At 44.0% G+C, this 17838-nt stretch overlaps 1 protein-coding gene across 1 annotated transcript; it reads left to right on the top strand.

Moving 5' to 3' along the window:
• Positions 1 to 6645, top strand: snz (snazarus). The gene is made up of 4 exons (XM_065229239.1): positions 1 to 474; positions 3252 to 4128; positions 4193 to 5600; positions 5663 to 6645. Exons 1-4 carry the CDS (start codon positions 354 to 356, stop codon positions 6314 to 6316), a joined length of 3060 nt encoding a protein of 1019 aa, XP_065085311.1. The 5' UTR covers positions 1 to 353; the 3' UTR covers positions 6317 to 6645.
• The last annotated feature ends 11193 nt before the right edge of the window (positions 6646 to 17838 follow it).

Raw genomic sequence — 17838 nt, 5'->3', positions numbered from 1 at the left:
ATTCCAATCAGAAAAGGGGCGTTTTTGCTCGCAGAGGAGCACAACAGAAAAGTGTACAGTTTTCATTCCAAGAACAGAGAAGAAAGAAACCATTCAATATTGCAAGTGAAAATTTGAAAATTTACATCCTGTCAGCTTTGAATCGGGCAAGTTTTAAGCATTTCCGGTTAATCGAACGCACTGCAGTCCACGAAATGTTCCCCGGAGCAAGAAACTAGAGAAACTCCAGCAGCGGCCGCCATCATGAGCCTTGGACGTCCTTGAGCAGCAACAGAAGCTGTGAACGGGTGGAAAAATTGTGTGCTACTTTGTAATATCAATCATCAGGGAAGCAACCGAACCACGGATCGACGATGCGAATAATCTACTGGATTGGGGTGTTTGGAACCGTGATGGTGGCTACCGCCCTCTACTGGCCACCATTTGTGTACATTTTTCTGTTTGTGCTGTACTCGCTGATTCTGATTGCTTTGGGTAAGTTTTGAAAGGGGCGGTGCGTTGTGGGTGGCTGACGAGGAAAGCCTGGGAGGGATAAAAGTGATTCTAATTGGAATCGATATTTATAATTAGGAGCAGTGAGATTTTGTCCCCATCCGTAGCGCGGGATGCAGTGTTCAGCATTGTGGGTGGCTGTATGTAACGTAAAAATGCAAATCATGTCAAGTCGAATACACGAGTGTGTCATGGAGCTGGAGAGCAGCTCTTCACGTGATGGTCTTTGTGATCATCGCTATATTTAGAATGAGATTAAGATGGAGTGATGTTGATGCTGATAGAATGATAAGGAAATTTCGCAGCAAAAGTTTGAGAGCCTCAATCCTGTTTTAAATTGAAGCAATTTGTAATTTTGTGCACATTTTCTACATTTTGAATTTTATAGTATATCTACAAGATGATGGGTTCTGCTGAGATAAGAACACGTGCCAAGGAGCTAGAAGATCTGCATTTTTTGTAGAATGTAGGTGTTTTAGCAGTACATTTTAGGAGAATATCTAGGGGGTGGAGAATCGAAGGCGAACTAGCCCCAGGCTGAAAGCCTCCCTAATAAAGACAATATAACCTATTTTGAAGAGAAATCTAAGGAATTTGTGAAGAGAACTGCAAATGTCTTATGCATCTTTCAATGTGAGGAGAAGGAGTGAATTTCATAGGGAATTCAGAAAATAATTCAATGTCAATTCTGATAAGAATTTTAAGGAATTCAAAGAAGCGTTCAAAGCAAATTCTGTGGAGGGTTATAGAAAAATACCTTTAGATTTTCTAGAATAATTCCATGTAAACTTCGACAAATTACAAAGTAAAGGCCGAGGAGAACTCCAAGTAAATCTTCAGGAAAAATCGCCTGGAATATTCTGAGGTCATCAAAACTACTCGAAAGTTTCCAAAATTTCCCTGAAATTGATTAAACTGTCTTGAAGTTCATTTGTAGTTTGAGAAACCAGCTCATAATACTTCTCTTCAAAAATTAAGGCAGAAACGAAGTTTCACTGGAATCCAGAGAGCCAGAAAGCGTTCGAGCATTCTCTTCTCGGATCTTCTACTCACACACTACGACCCGAAGCGGGAGATCATCGTTTCTGCTGACGCTGCTTCCGTTGGACAAGGGGAAACCATCAGCCACAGGTTCCCCGACGGTACCATAAATGTTTTAAAAAACACGTATCCAGGGCTACAGTCAGTCGGATCGTGAAGGTTTGGCCATCATCTTCGCCGTTACGAAGTTCTACAAGATGCTCTCCGGACAGCACTTTCGGCTACAGACCGATCATCGCCCTCTGCTTCACATCTTTGGTTCCAAGAAGGGAATTCTAGTCTGCACTGCGAATAGCTCTCAACTTGCTGCTCTACGATTTCGACACCGAATACGTGTCCACCGAGAAGTTCGGCAATGCAGTCCTGCTCTCGCCGTTGATCAACCAGCACGTCAAGCTTGAAGCGGACTACGTCATTGCGAGCCTCAACCTGGAAGAGGGTCTCCGGATGGGTGCATTCTATTTGCCGAACGACTCATCATCCCGTCGCTGCATCAAAAGCGGTGCCTCGAACAGCTCCATCGTGGTCATCCAGGCATGACTGGCAGCGAATGAAGGCCATCGCAAGAAGCTACGAGTACTGGCTCAGCTTGGGATGCCGTCATTGTCAACTTCGCTAGCTAGATCACCTCCTCACTCTCCACCGGTGCCGTGGCCCAAACCGACCGCTCCGTGGCAACGCGTTCACGTTGACTTCGCTGGTCCGATCGAAAGCGAAACCTGCTCGCTATCGATTCGTTCTCCAAGTGGCCCGGGATCATCCAAACGACCCGTATCACCTCTGCTGCGACCATCAGTATCCTACGTGGGTTGTTTGCTCGGCTGGGTATGCCCGTTACTCTAGTCAGCGACAACGGTACCCAATTTACTAGCGACGAATTCGCAGATTTCTGCGCTCCTAATGGCATTCAGCACTTCACGACAGCCTCTTTTCATCCATAATCGAATGGCAAGGCGGAACGATTCGTGGATACCTTTAAGCGGGTCGTCAAGTAAATTCGAGAGGGGAGAGGGTCGATCCAAGAAGCACTGGATATCTTCTTGTTGACACACCGAAGCACGCCCAACCTTGCTGTACCGGATCAGAAGTCACCATACGAGGTCATGTTCGGTCGCAAAATCCGGACTTGCTTCGAGCTTCCACGTTCATCGCCGAGTGCCAACGAATGACGACCGCAAGAAACCGAGGTCCTTCAACCGAAATGATCCCGTATACGCTAAGCTCTATGGTCGAAACAGTTGGAAGTGGGTTCCTGGTGTCGTCAAAAAGATCGGAGCCGTCATGTACATCGTTTGGATCGAAGATCGTCGAATGCTGCCACCTCGCATCAGCATTCGTTGCCGCTCGACATCCTGTCGGGTGCCTGGAACTTGCCAAACCAATCGCCAGGTACGCTGACACCGTCGCCGGCTACGCCTACAACGTTAGCGGGTTCATCTTCGCCTGCATCGATGCCTGTTTTCAGTCCTGAGCATACCGCGTCCACTCGTGCTACATCTATGCCACGTCACTAGTTCATTGTTCCGTCTGAATTTCCAGGAATTTTTTCGCCAAAATTTGCAAAATTGCCATTGAACATTATTTAACTATTTTTCCAGTATCACCAAGATTTTCCTTGGCACATTTCGCACGCATTATCCACGGAAACTCACCACCACAAATAGTCCTGATCAGCTAATTAACCTAACATCCCCCCCCTTTCTCGTCCCACCCGGCAGCCATCTTCGGTACCATCTACGTCCACTACAAGCTAACGACGAAGGAAAGCCGTCCCTACGCCCGGGAGGACCTGCCTTCCAACGTCCTGTACAATGCAACCAAATCGCACCTCTTCGACCCGCAGTCACCAGCCAAAGCTGCCTCAAATCTGCCGATCATCTTCGGTCGTACCGTAGACAGTCTGCTGCAGCAGATCATCGGCAATGCCATGCGGGACATTGTCAGCCCAGCCCTGGAGGAGATCGTTGCGAACCCGCGGCGGATCGTCGACCTGCTCAAGGAGGACATCTGGCTGGGGATCGAGAAACTGCACGAGAGAGCTTCCCGCATCGACGCTCCCAAGATGATTGCGGTTGACTTTGTGATCAAGGCGACGGTGCATTTGGAGAAAATCCGAATCGCTCAGGCTCGGGCGGCAGAGCTGGGTACGGAACCGGTGTTTGGCACTTCTTCGTACCTGGTAACGCAGGAAAAGGAATTGGAGTTTTTGAAGAAAATTTGCGAGATTATGATCATTTTTCTGCTTCCACGAGGTTACTCGCTGTCGCCGATCAAGGATCTGCTGAGCGAGGTCATCTCGTACAAGGTGCTGTTTCCGGTTATTCGGCTGGTGACTTCGCCCGACTTTTTCAACCAGCAGATTGTAGAGTGCATCGAGACGAAGCTGGTTGCGGTGGCAATCCACAAGAGAAGCTACGAGTACGCGGCGAATTTCGAGGATTTCCTGAAGGTGATCAACGGCAGTCAGATGATGGATGAGCTGCATTCGATTCGGGGCAGTATCGTGAGCGATATCATGCAAGCGACGACGATGCAGAATCTGCAGAGGACCCGAGGGTTCGACAGTGAGTTGTTTGTTGGGAAGAGCGGAAGCGGGTAAGAATTGGTTTTTAGGGATGGTGGTGGGAAGTGGGATTGATGGATTTTTTTTGTGTTGCAGGAACAACGCTGGGGATTCGGAAAGTGGACCATCAAGAGCGGAGATAACGGCCTCGTTGAAGCTGAAAAAGTACATCCAGCAGCTATCGTTCGCCAAGAGTCAGTGCGAAAAGTGCTTGTCCAAGCTGGGATGGGATGGGAATGTGAGTAACGACGTTGACCTGTCGGTGCTGGACATCCTTTCGACCGTAGCCGGGAGACGTCATTTCATGATCTTCCTTGAACCGTTGAAGGCGTCTTCATTGGTCGGGTTCTACACGACGGTCGAAGAGCTGAAGCATGCCCAGAAGAATTCGTGGCATCAGCTGGGTGCTGAAATATTTTATACCTACATTAGGTGCCCCAATTCAGAGATTCCGGTAGATAAGGCCACTCGTAAGAAGATGGAATCGTTCTTGGTGGGGGACAGCGGGACGGAGGTATTTTACGAAGTTCAACGAGAGTGCTTGGTAACTCTGGAGGAAAAGTACTATCAACCGTTTCTGCTGAGTGAAGAATACGCCAAGCTGAAGAGTTCGCTAACTCAGGAAGACTTCAAAGAGATAACGATGAGTACGTATCTATCTTCCAGCACGGAAAGTCAGGACGAAACGGCTTCCAATGCCTCGTCGGCAAGTGGGGATGTCGATCCGGTGATCATGGATCTGAGTAATCACTCCACATATGCCCGGAACAAACTGGAGCAGTTGGACGAGAAGCTGTCCAACAAGAATCAAGCGCTGGATGCCTTGAAGCAGTCGCTGAAACCCGACTCAAAGCTGCTGTCGATTTTGGAGAAGGAAATCGACTGGTTGAAGGGTGAGAAGCGTCAACTAGAAGCTCATCTGCTCAGGACCGAAGTTTGGGGCGAATACCTCGGGAAATGGCGTGCCATAGTCGAGAGCGTTGATTTCTCCGACGACAAAGAACCTCAACCACAGTTCATGATCGTCGTCCAGGTGGACGAAGTGAACGACTGCGGTAAGGAAGATGTGGCCACGGCAATGGATGCTGCAGATAGCATCTCCACCGGGTGGGTAGTGGTCAGATCCCTGGCACAGTTTCACGACCTGCACCGGAAGCTTAGACTGATGTGTACGGATTTGAAGACGATCGATCTTCCGTCGAACAACGCCTTCAAGCTGTTTCTGTTGAAGAACGACAAAGCCCTGCTGGAAAAGTCGAAGCAACAGATCCAGAAGTACCTTAACTTTATCCTGGAAGACGATCACTTGAACCAGAGCGAGGCATTGTACGAATTTTTGAGTCCAAGCTCGGATAGACTGAAGCAAAGCACGAATCCTTCGCCTTCCAAGAAACAATCGAAATTTTCATTTGCCACGCTGTTCAAAGCGAACAGCGAGAAGTTGGACCAGTTTTGGGGTCCACATTTCCGGTTGAACACTGCGGATTTTCCAGATGATGATCAGGTAAGCTTCTCGTGATCTATAAGTGATCAAATGCACTTCATAACCTCGATTTGTTGTTTTAGGTTTCAATGTACCTTGAGGGCTCGGCAACCGAAAATGGTTCAGCCAAGTCCCAGCAGGACCCGGATGCCAAGGACTCGATCGCGGAACCTCTGTATGCCCTGCTCGGTGAAATCTTCGACATGGGTGGTGTCTTCAAGTGGCTTCGCCGCAGCCTGATCTCTTTCGTTCAGATCACCTATGGCCAGACCATCAATCGTCAGATACGGGAATCCATCAGCTATCTCTTCGAGGAACCGATGCTGCACACCTACGCGTCAACCGTTCTGAAAGCCTACTGGCCCGGTGGAGTCCTGACCATCAAATCAACCGACCGAAGCGAAGATCAACAGGAAATGACCATGAACGCGGCCAAGTCTTTGCTCCTGGACAACATCCCGGATTTGCTTTGCAACCTCATCGGTGCCCAGAACGCCCGCAACGGTATAATGAAGCTGTTTGACAACGCCCAGAATGCAACCTACAACAAACAGCTGTTCTACGACATCCTGGAGATCCTAATGCTGGAAGTTTTCCCGGAAATCCGCCAGCTGAAGGTCCCACCGAGTGTGACGGCCGTTGCCGTGGTGGGTGGCTCTGCCGCTTCGACTCCGACGCATGCTGGCCATGCGTCCTCCACGCAAGCCACCCCGACACGAATCATATCAAGAAATTGAAACCGCCAGACACGAAGCCACCGAACGAATTGGAACCAAGGAACCACGATATATGCTTACCCACCTGAATTTGGGCTCTAGAGTTTTAGTTGCGTTCTGTTTGGAGTGTCTGTAATTGTAAGCATTTCGTGAAACTTACAAACAATCTAGTCCCCCACCCGAATCAGAAACTGTTTATGTGCAAATTAAACAACTTTAACAAAACGGATGATGGTTATTATACATAATATATTGGTACTTAATTGTGACTTCTGCGTTCAATGTAGGACATTATTGGACTAAATTGATCTCATTATCTGGTAATGTGAATAAAAGCAAATTGGACAAAACCAGTGTTGGTGATTTAGTGAAAGGATTCTATTGAGAAACCCCAAAACGGCAATGGGGTGTGGGAGTTTTGAAGTTCATTTCCCGATTACGATATTTCCTTGGAAAAATCGTGAAGAATCTCCATTTGAAACTTAAAATGAATTTCCCCTAGAGGAAGTTTCCAGGGGACATTATTTTAACCACCCAAGGCAGCGGCGCTAGTGGGATTTTCTGAGGCATAAAATCTCTGATCACGCGAAGTAAAGCCATTGGTCAGGAAGTGCATCAAATTTGTTGTAATGTTGGCTGCTGATTGGTTGATCAACTGTTCAAGGTTTATCGGTATGATTTTTAGGCTTGTTTTGACTTTGTTTTTTTCCGGCACTGTAGATGATCTTCAGGGCAGTTCCATTAGCTTTGAGAAAATTTCCAAGGCGGTTCCAAGACTTAAATAGTCTAGAATACATCAGGTAAGCTTGAGTTGATTAGAGAAGGGTAGATTAGACGTTCTGCTGACTTCAGAGCCCATCAGAAAAATGTTAGGATTTTTACGAAAGTTATGAAAAATTGAGAACTACAGGGCCGTTTAAATAACTTCTGAGAAGTTACAGGTACATTACAGATGCTCCAAGAACGAAGAAGAACCCATCGAAAACGTAACTAAAGTTTAAAAAAAAAGGTGAACTTTGTAGCTATTTTGAGAACTGCAGGATTAACATCAGGAAATTGCGGAAGATTAATACACTTGCCACCACTTTATGAAAACTTTGTGAATTTTATGGTTTTATTAAGAACCTACAAAAAGTTCTGAGAATTTTATGGAAGTTGCAACAATTTCAAAGAAATTTCAAAATCAAAATCACAGATTCCGAAAATGATCAGGAACTATCAGAAAAATTCCATTAAATTCTGGAAAATTGTATGATTTTAAAGAATGTACCAACAATTCAGGGATATTAAAAGTTCTTTAGGGAAGTTACGTATAATTAGGAGCAGTTCTGAGAACTTCTAATCTAATCTAACACCAACACAGCCAGTTCTTGAAAGCATCCTGGAAAATGATAAATATACCTCCATCATTTTTCTTGTCAATTTGATAAATGTTTCACATCGAAGATGCATCACACATATCAAAATTCAAAACGACCAGGCCTACTGTGTAGCATTTAAGGGACAACATAATTCAGAAAACATCGGGCCTGTTTAAATCGAAGATTTAAACACGATGCTTCAGAATTCAATAAATGGATGAAACGTGGACATCTCGTACCGTACGTTCCGATTTTTAGTAATTATATGATTGGTTGGTCGTTGGAAGCATCAAAGCTAAAAAGGTTAAGTGATGCTCCATTTTCTTCTGACGGTTGGGACATGAGCACTATCTCTTGCCCTAGCCTTTTATGGCTTATGGATATAGCGCCATTACTGGCTTTCTGAAAAGAGAAGAGGGAAAGAAAAAGGAGAAGGACAAAGGAAAAAGGATTATGTAAACTCTATGAACATAAACAATATTTTAGATTTGAAATATACCATATAGAAATGCATAACGGCGATGGTCACTACCCGAGTCTTATCACTATTATCAAGTCATAAAATAACAAGGACTAAAATGTGATCCTTTGATTAAGGTACCGTGGGGCAAGAGGGTAAATGGGGTAAGTGAAAATAATATGTAAATATATTTCAGTGAGAAAGCGTACCATTTATTTCCACGCATAAACCTTCGAAAACATTCAGAACATTTCATTCAGTGTGAAAGTCATCCGATATTCAACCGCTATAGCTAAGAAGAGCAAAAGTTTGTTTCCCTGTCAACTTTCACTCCGGTACAAGTTGGTTGCGTGTACACTTAATTTGATATATTTCTGTGAAAAAGATGCCGAAAATACTTTCCTTGTGCATCGGTGAGTTGGTTTTCTTTATAGTTCTTCATTTTATCGACAAAAGTCTAGAGGGTAATCGGTGTTGACACAAAAAAAGTCAAATAAAATCACCATCAATTTTCAAAGCGGGTGGGGCAAGTGAAAACGTACTGATTTGAGAATGAGTTTCTTTCTGCTCTCCAGGTAAACATGGTTCGTAATTACCGGAGGAAAACGGCGCGTGCGGGTTACCCAAAACACAACTTGTTCAAGGCGTTGGCGGCTATTAGAAACCATGAAATGTCTCAAACCGAGGCAGAGTTCCAATCTGGGAAGAGACACGGCAATCCCATGGAACATTGAAGCCAAGTTAGCCGCACATATTAAAACAATGAAGAAATGGGGTTTCGGCCTTTCCAAGCAAGAAGTCCTCTTGGCGATTGGACAGTATATAAAAGATAGCGGCCTGAAAACTCCATTTAAAAATTTCGTCGTGGGAAATGATTTCTTCAGAGGATTTATGCGACGTTACAGACTATCCCAAAAGATACCACAAGCGGTAGAAATTGCTCGAAAAAGAAATGTTGATCCGTTCGTTATAGCAAAGTACTTCAAAATGGTCAAGGAAATTACCACGGGTATTCCATCTCATCGCATCTATAATCTCGACGAGAAAAGTTTCTGTTTGGATCCATCCCGAGTTAAAGTGGTTGGAGAAAAGAGAACTGCGGCGCATAGGGTAACTGCGGGTTCGGGCAGAGAAAATTTCTCTGTATTGCTAGGTGAAAATGCAGCAGGAGACAAGTTGCTACCACTGATTATCTTCAAAGGGAACAGGGATTTCTTGAACAGCTAAGAGTAGTGACGAATTTCCTGGAATGTCCTATGCTGCTACCCAGAATGGATGGATGGAAACGACCACGTTTGAGAACTATTTCGACCGTGTGTTTTTGAAAGCGATTCCAAAGGCGAGACCTGTTGTCCTTATTTACGATGGACATTCGTCACATACTTCGCTTGAACTTATGGAAAAAGCTCTGAACGAACAAGTGATCATACTAAAACTACCCCCGCATACCAGCCATTTGCTCCAGCCGATGGATCTTGCAGTGTTTAAGCCACTAAAACCGAGCTACGACAAAGCAGTCATAGCATGGCAACGTAAGAATTATGGGGTGAAAATGCCGAAATCTGTTTTTTCAGCCATCATTTCTCGTGAGAAGATTTAACAAGTTCAGGTTATAAACATGTTTGATTAAAGGAAATAAAGTTGTGAAAATTAGTGAAATAAAGTGAAAATTTCGGACACTATTTTCAAAAAGTTGTGTTATTTTTTTCCATATGTTTTTGTATAAAAATCAAGTATGTAAGCCTGCACAGATTCGCTTGAAGCTAATCATTATAATATACATGACCTGATTAATTTTAATCTGCAAATGCTATGACCCAACAAACATAAACAATACGATTTCCTTTACCCACTTACCCCACTGTACCTTACTGGAAAATCCTGATTCCCTAGTTTGAAGTTGTCACCACTAGGGTTCGGTGCTAGATCTTACACCAGTAACGCACCACAAAAAGGCGATATCCCAACGTTACTGGTTTGAAAAGATAAAAAATTACAGAATGGAACGAACTCACCAAGTTTAGCCAAAATAACCTGAAGGCTGCTTGACATGTGTTGATGTAGAAGTCCAAATTGTAGACGAAGCTTGACGAAGATCAGCATGAACTAGTACGGTTTATGGTAGTTGCGCGGAATGTCTTCCGTCGATTTGAGATAAACAAATGTTCGGATGTATGTCTAGTGGATTTTTGATGTGCATTGGCAAGCCTTTTCGTGGCCAATGATCAGGTTCAACGCTGATGGGCTGAATGATGGAACGCCTCATGGAGATTTTACTTGTCTTCGGAACAGCTGCTCAGCGGGAAATAACCGGGACGTTGAACTAGTTACAATGAAATGCAGCTCATGCAGGGCTTCTTCTGTCTTAGTGAACTCACTGAGGAACTAGAAATTGTCTCCTGGGTCTGGTTTTGGCAAGATCAGCAACCGATTATAGTTAAAAAAAACTCCACGGAAAAAACAAACGTCAGGTTCTTAAAATTTTACCATTTCAAATTTTATGTTTAAATTCAAAATTCAACAATCAACATTTAATGTATTTTTTATTGAATTGTTTTCCGTGCTGCCGAAGCCAGGGAGGTATACACTAAGATATAAAAACTAACTTGTTTATGTCTTATTAAAATCTAAGAGGAAGAGATGACAATTGGCTTCTTCCTCTTTTATTTCTATCTCTATCTCTATCTTTATCTATCTCTATCTCTATCTTACGCACACGAAATCGGCCAATCAGGAGCTGGTTCACGTTTGACAGAAAAGTGGTTCATTTTCGCCCCCGTTTTGTCATCTCTTCTCTTAAATTAAAATTAATGAATATCCATGGAAACATTGAAGATGCAGTCATTTTAAGAAACTTTGTTCAAAACGAATATTTTCTATCTCGCAGTTGAACGAAGTTATAGGGTGAAAGTGGACGGTGGTACCACTAAACTCAACATTTTTGTTTGAATTTTAGTGTTCTACAAAGTTGTAAGTGCTTTAAAAATGCACATTTTTGCAAAAATAATCAAATCGCTATCTCTTTGTTTTATGGATTAACGCCAATTTTTATATTTTTAACACTATTTTGAAGGAGGTGTATCTTGCAGGTTAGCAGGTATTAGCTGCTTACAATTCATAGGGGGGTCCAAAGGGATTCCTAATAAATTTACAAATAAAGTACCTCAATGTGTATCAAAATAGGTCAATCCTGGAATTTCTAACGCCACCCCCTGGAATGGTAGTTTGGGGGGGTCAAATTTTGAAGTCGTTTGATTCACGGGAACCCCTCGCTCAAAGGGCGTGAAGAATATATGTGGGAACGAGCCACTTTCACATTCGTGGCTCTAGGTGGCACTGTAGTTGGTCAATTTTCTTCGTGTATAAAATGTAGAACCTTTGGAGTATTGGGAACATCTTGGCTGAAGACCGGATATTAATCCGAGCTAACCCCGAAAAGTTATTAGCATTTCAAATGAACACCACCTGCCTTACTTTTGGGGAGGGTCTAACGTCTACGTCTAACATCGTTTGTGCGGTTTTTATTTTTACGGACAGACATATGAATAGCAATGTTTGCATGGGTATAACTTTTTTGTTTCACCATGGAATTGGCTGAAATTTTATCAGTAACGGGTGTCCCACATCAAATTGCATCACGGAAAAAATGCTGTAGAAAATTACTTAGTTGACTTAGTTGAGTTGATATAACCCATTAGTAAGCTTTTGGCATATTTATTTCATTCAACTTCAATACCATAACCGTACGCTCGCATCATACACTTAACTCGACTCATTAGGTTCTGTACAACATTTGGCTGCAGCTTCTTCTGTACGGAAACCCACTTCTGCATGTCTTCCTGAGATTTGACCTCCTTGGGATGCTTCCGTAGTGTCTGCTTCATAATAGCCCAGTATTTTCTATGGCCCTTAGTTCCGGTGCGTTGGGGAGGGGGGGGGGGGGTATTGTTCAGGTCCTTGGGTACCACTCTAGGACAATATTTGAATAGTGGCACGAAGCTAGATCCGGCCAGAAGATCGTAGGACCCTCGTGTTGCTTCATCAGAAGAAGCAGACGCTTCTGTAGACACTCCATGAGGTAGATCTCCCCGTTTACAGTCCCGGCAGTCACGAGAGGCTCACTCCGTTTGCCACATGAGCAGATCGCTTCCCAAATCATGTATTTCTTGGTAAACTTTGAAAGTTTCTGCTTCCTTATTTCCTCCGGAACATCAAACTTGTGCTGGGCGGCGAGCTGGGCGGTGAAGAACAGTAGCCCCGGAAGCTGCCGGAAGTCCGCCTTGACGTAAGTCTCATCATCCATGATGAGAAAATGAGGCTTCGTCAGCATCTGGCTGTACAGTTTCCGGGCCCTCCCGGTCCTTGACTCTCTGAACGAAAGACTTAGACAGATTCAACTTTTTGGTCACATCCCTGATTGAAGCATTGGGATTCCGCTTAAACGCTTTCACGACACGCTTGTGATCCTGATCACTAATAGAACATCCATTTTGACCGCATTTCTCCTTCCGTTCGATGCTCAGAGTTTCGTAGTAACATTTCATCACATGACTCACTGTTGACTGCACGATTCTGAGTTGTTTTCCGATGTCCCGATGAGAGAGTTGAGGATTTTCCAGGTGCTTGCGCAAAATCAATTCGCGACGTTGCTTTTCGGGTGACGCCATTTTTTCCAACTTTCGAAAAACTGACAGCGATAAAAATACAGTGTAAACAATGTAAACAATAGACTCTAAACTACTTCTACCCAAATTAGGAGTAGTTCTGAGAACTTCAGAACAGAAAGTTCCATAAATATCAAGAAAATTTCAAAAACTTAAAGGCAGTTTCAATAAATTATGAAAATATTAGAATTATTCAGAAAGTTAAGAAAATTTCAGTGATTCCCAGGCTGGCTAGATGTTTGCCACCCCATTATGTTGGGGAGCATACCCAGCGGTGTACTCAGGCTTTATTCCCTCCTCGGCATAAAATTTACGGATACTGTTACTGATGTACTCACCTCCTCTGTCCGAGCGTATGGTCTTCGGCTTCTTACCTAGCTGGTTCTGGTTGAAATGTCACGTGTGGGGTTTTCCGGTGTGTGATGGATGTACCTGTGTATCCAGCTCCCATTTGAATGACACAGTGAAGAAAACAGCAAGCGTTAATGGTATGTTAAAGTTATGTTAACATTATTTCCAGCGAACTACAGTTCGTGGAGCATATTGAATGTTCTTGGAACCTCTTGAAACCTCTCGATTCTTCTTGAAAGTGCTTTGTAAGGTAAAATTAAGTCAAACTTAAGGTAAATTTATTTTAATATTAAGTTAAAGTATGGTGTAAGTTAGGTTAAAGTTAAGTTCTTGAAAGATGTCCGAACTTCTTGACAGAACATTCAAAAAGCTCGGAGGTACTTCCAAGAAGTACACACTAAGATTAGTTTACCGAAATCTGTGAAATTTTACCGAAATCTCAACAGCTGAACGTTCGGTAAACAATTCGGTGATTTTTCACAGTCTTCCTGTAATTTTTCAAAGAATACCTGTGAAAAATCACAGAAAATCTGTGAAAAATCACCGAACTGTTTACCGGACGTTCAGCTGTTGAGATTTCGGTAAAATTACACAGATTTCGGTAAAATAATCTAAGTGTGTACCCAAGAAGTTGCGTAGAACTCCCAAAAAGTTCTCGAAAACTTCCAATAAGTTCCAAAAAAAAGTTCCCAAAAACTTCCAAGAAGATCTCAAGAACTTCCAAGCAGTTCACAAGAACTCCTCATGAACTTCCCAAGAAGTTCAAAGAACTCCCTAATAAAATTTGTATGGTTATTTTGCTTAACGTCCCAAGAAGTTTCAAGAACATCCCAAGAAGTTCCAAGAACTTCCCAAGGAGCACCCGAGAATTTGTAACCCGCCAGCCTGTCGAGCTTCCCCTTTTTGATAATTGGATGGCTTATGCGTCACTCCAAAAGGAGACCATCCAACAAGCTAATGCGTTGCCCGGCTATGAGACCTTCCTTAGGGGAGGATCAATTTTCCCGAAAAGGGGAAGGAAGCTGACTGGCCGACTTAAATACGTCCACTGTACTTCACGTGACACGTGTGGATGCCACTAATCTTCAAAACACGTACACGAGGTTATCAATAGAAACGACCGAGTACCAGAAGCACTTTGGCGGGGTTTTTCATCACCGGCCCAGCCTCAAAATCCCAAAAAGTTCTGACCCGTTTCCGAATAGAGAGCAGTCAAATGGTCAGTAACGGGCTGACCTCCCAGTAACATCAAATTCCAAAAGAAACTAATATCGAACACGGAGCAACACGAAAACCTTAACAGAAATTAACCAAATAACATTCAAAATATACAACGGATTACATTCAGTGTATAGATACGAAAAACAGTTTATTGGGAAACATTTGTATAGTTCTACATAATATAAAGCTCCACTCTCATTTCAACGCAATTATAGCACAAAGCGTTTTATTGTTGCTCTACTTCCCTACATTCGTATTGTATTTCTAGGCCTAGATTTTTGTTGTTCCTTTCCCTTTACTTTTTCCCATTCTATCTCCTAGCGCGTGTTTAATGTCCTTCCTCCCATGTGCGTGTTCACTGTGTGCAGGTTCTTCTGTTGGTACTCACTTTGTCGGTGGATTCACATTCCGACATTCATTCTAATCTAGTCCCGTTTATTAATGGACATACGGGCTAGATAAGTTTGTGCCTCTACGAGTCACATGGCCATGGACGACACTAACGGATAACATGCATGTTTTTAGTACTCACGACCTAGGATTTTCTGCTGCGTTGGTGAGGAGACCGGCGGTGGTACCGAAGCTGCGTTGCGCACTACTTCGGTCCGGAAACTATCATCGATGCGATGAACTGATGGATGTCTCCTACACCGATTCGCGGGCTTACGCGTGGAGCGTGGTACATACGCTCGATTGTCCGGATGCTGTTGCTTGCGCGCCGAAACAATAGTTTGCACGTGTTCGGTTGCTGTTAACCGATACAGCGATGGTGAGCCTGCCTGCCAAAGGCGCCAAATTGGTGAAAGCGTCCTTCTTCCGGCCACGTGTACCCCGGGATCCTTGGTAGCTGATGGGTGGGGTCAAAAGCGGTCGTAACGAAAACGGTGGTGTGTCGGCAATTGGCTTGCGCAGCCACGAACCTATTAAGTTTCAGGAAAACCAATGCACGCATGAGGAGAATCACAATCACGCCCTCAAGGTTATCTTAACCAGTAGATTTACCTGACTATGTTCCCTTCTGCACACACTACCGCCAAACTTCTTGCACTAGTAACTAATTTGTGCCTAACTAAGGGAAAGGAGAATTAATTTAGCAAATGCCCTATTAGGATTTCATGTCACTTTATGCACACCTTTTTAAACCCACTACGGCACGGATCAAACACTGACCACTCTTGCCTCTTCCACGAACCAGAACAAAGTGGAAGATTAAGGATTGAGGAAATCCTCAGATACCGCGCAAGGAGATCTTCGTCCTCAGATGACGCGGAAATCACGATTTCCGATTCTCTAAATTACTCACGCGTAATTCCTCCCAAAATTAGTGGCATCTCATTCCAACTGCCTATTCAAATCAACCAGTCAAATTCTCTCCCAAGTTCGGGAAAAGTGCGCAAAACCGAATATGAAAGGTCAACGCATTTTGAATCGATTAGCTTGTGAGTCGATGCCCGCAAGCTAATGCGGTGAAATTGTGGCATCAAAGTGATATACCAGGCAAACTATCAGGCTATCGGGACATTTCCTTTGCGCTTGTAGCTTAGCGCAGGGAACTCATTCGAATTATTTTATGGCTACTGGAACTCTTCTAACTGTGGCTCTCCCTTGGCGGTGAATACATTTAGGCTGAAATTTTAAAAACGAGCTTTCATGCTATAAATAATTTAACGTGACTACACACAAAACTAATGATAACGAATTGGAAAACTAACTATAATTACAATTGATACATCTTAAATGATATCATGAAATTAATACAGCGTACTTGCTACAAATTTCAAAGAACTCCCTATAAGGATCTGGCTTCGGACTCCGTATTGGGATCCGGCTTGGTATTCCCCATTGGAATCCGGCTTCGGATTACCCATTGGGATCTGTCATCGGATTCCATCAACGGAATCCCCATCGGTATCTGTCTACAGAATCCCCATCGGGATACGTACCTGGATTCCTCATCGAGATCCGTTTACGGAATCCCCATCGGGATCCGTCTACGGAATCCCCATCGGGATCCGTCTACGGAATCGCCATCGGGATCCGTCTACGGAATCGCCATCGGGATCCGTTTACGGAATCCTCATCAGGACCCGTATTCAGTTTCCCCATCGAGATTCGTCAACGGAATTCCCATCGGGATCCGTTTAAGGAATCCCCATCGGGATCCATTTACGGAATCCTCATCGGGATCCGTTTAAGGAATCCCCATCGGGATCCGTTTACGGAATCTCTATCGAGATCCGTCTACGGAATTCCCATCGGGATCCGTTTACGGAATCCTCATCGGGATCCGTTTAAGGAATCCCCAGTGGGATTCGTTTACAGAATCCCCATCGGGATCCGTCTACGGAATCCCCATAGGGATCCGTTTACGGAATCCTCATCGAGATCCGTTTAAGGAATCTCCATCGGAATCCGTTTATGGAATCTCCATCGAGATCCGTCTACGGAATCCCCATCTGGATCCGTCTACGAAATCCTCATCGGGATCCGTACTTAGATTCCTCATCGGGATCTGTTTACGGAATCCCCATCGGGATCCGTCAACGGAATCCCCATCGGGATCCATTTACAGAATCCTCATCGGGAGCCGTTTACGGAATCCCCATCGGGATCCGTATTCAGTTTCCCCATCGGGATCCATCTACGGAATCCCCATCGGGATCCGTTTGCGGAATCCCCATCGAGATCCGTCTACGGAATGCGCATCGGGATCCGTTTACAGAATCCCAATCGGGATCCGTTTAAGGAATCCTCATCGGGATCCGTATTCAGTTTCCCCATCGGGATTCGTGTACGGAATCCCCATCGGGATGTGTTTACGAATTCCCATCGGAATCCGTTTACGGATTCATTTTCCCCATCGACATCCGTCTACGGAATCCCCATCTGGACCCGTATTAATAAATTCAGCCTCTTTAATCAAAACCAAGACGAAGATGTTATTTGGAAACCCGCGGTGGGAGTTTGAGTTTCTATAATTACACCAACCCAGCGGTGGTAAATCGAGTTTTGTCGGGTTTCTAAACTAAATAGAGACCCATTCGGGGCGTGACGCCCCACTTAACGACCGAAATGAGAACTAGCGGTGGAGATGCTCTTAGCAGATAATCGAGGCATTGAATAATCGATTATTTTAACAGAATCTGTTAATGATTGGCTCGATCAATCGAGTAGTAATCGGACATCACTATGTAGGTACTCTATTTTGTAATCTGTGAAAGGGAGATCACAAATCGAGTGTCATCAAAATACATGGCGTGTTGAGAGAATGAGTTCGTGAGAGCAAATTTTCTCTTACAAAATTTGAATTCTTTGGCTATCAGGGGACTGGTAGTAAAGCAGGTAAAGCTGTATGGGGAAAAACCTTTTTTATTTAATTGTAGCTTGTTTAACAATAATTTCCGGGAAAAAAAAACTGGACGACAACGTCCCTGACTAATTTATTCAGGTTGTCGTTCACTATTTTTTGACCTTAATATGCACCGA

The sequence above is a fragment of the Ochlerotatus camptorhynchus genome, unplaced genomic scaffold, assembly GCF_037179485.1.
Source record: "Ochlerotatus camptorhynchus isolate MF236.1 unplaced genomic scaffold, CSIRO-AGI_Acam_v1.1 ptg000312l, whole genome shotgun sequence".
In the NCBI taxonomy this organism is placed as follows: domain Eukaryota; kingdom Metazoa; phylum Arthropoda; class Insecta; order Diptera; family Culicidae; genus Ochlerotatus; species Ochlerotatus camptorhynchus.
This window is presented reverse-complemented; position numbering and strand designations above follow the sequence as displayed.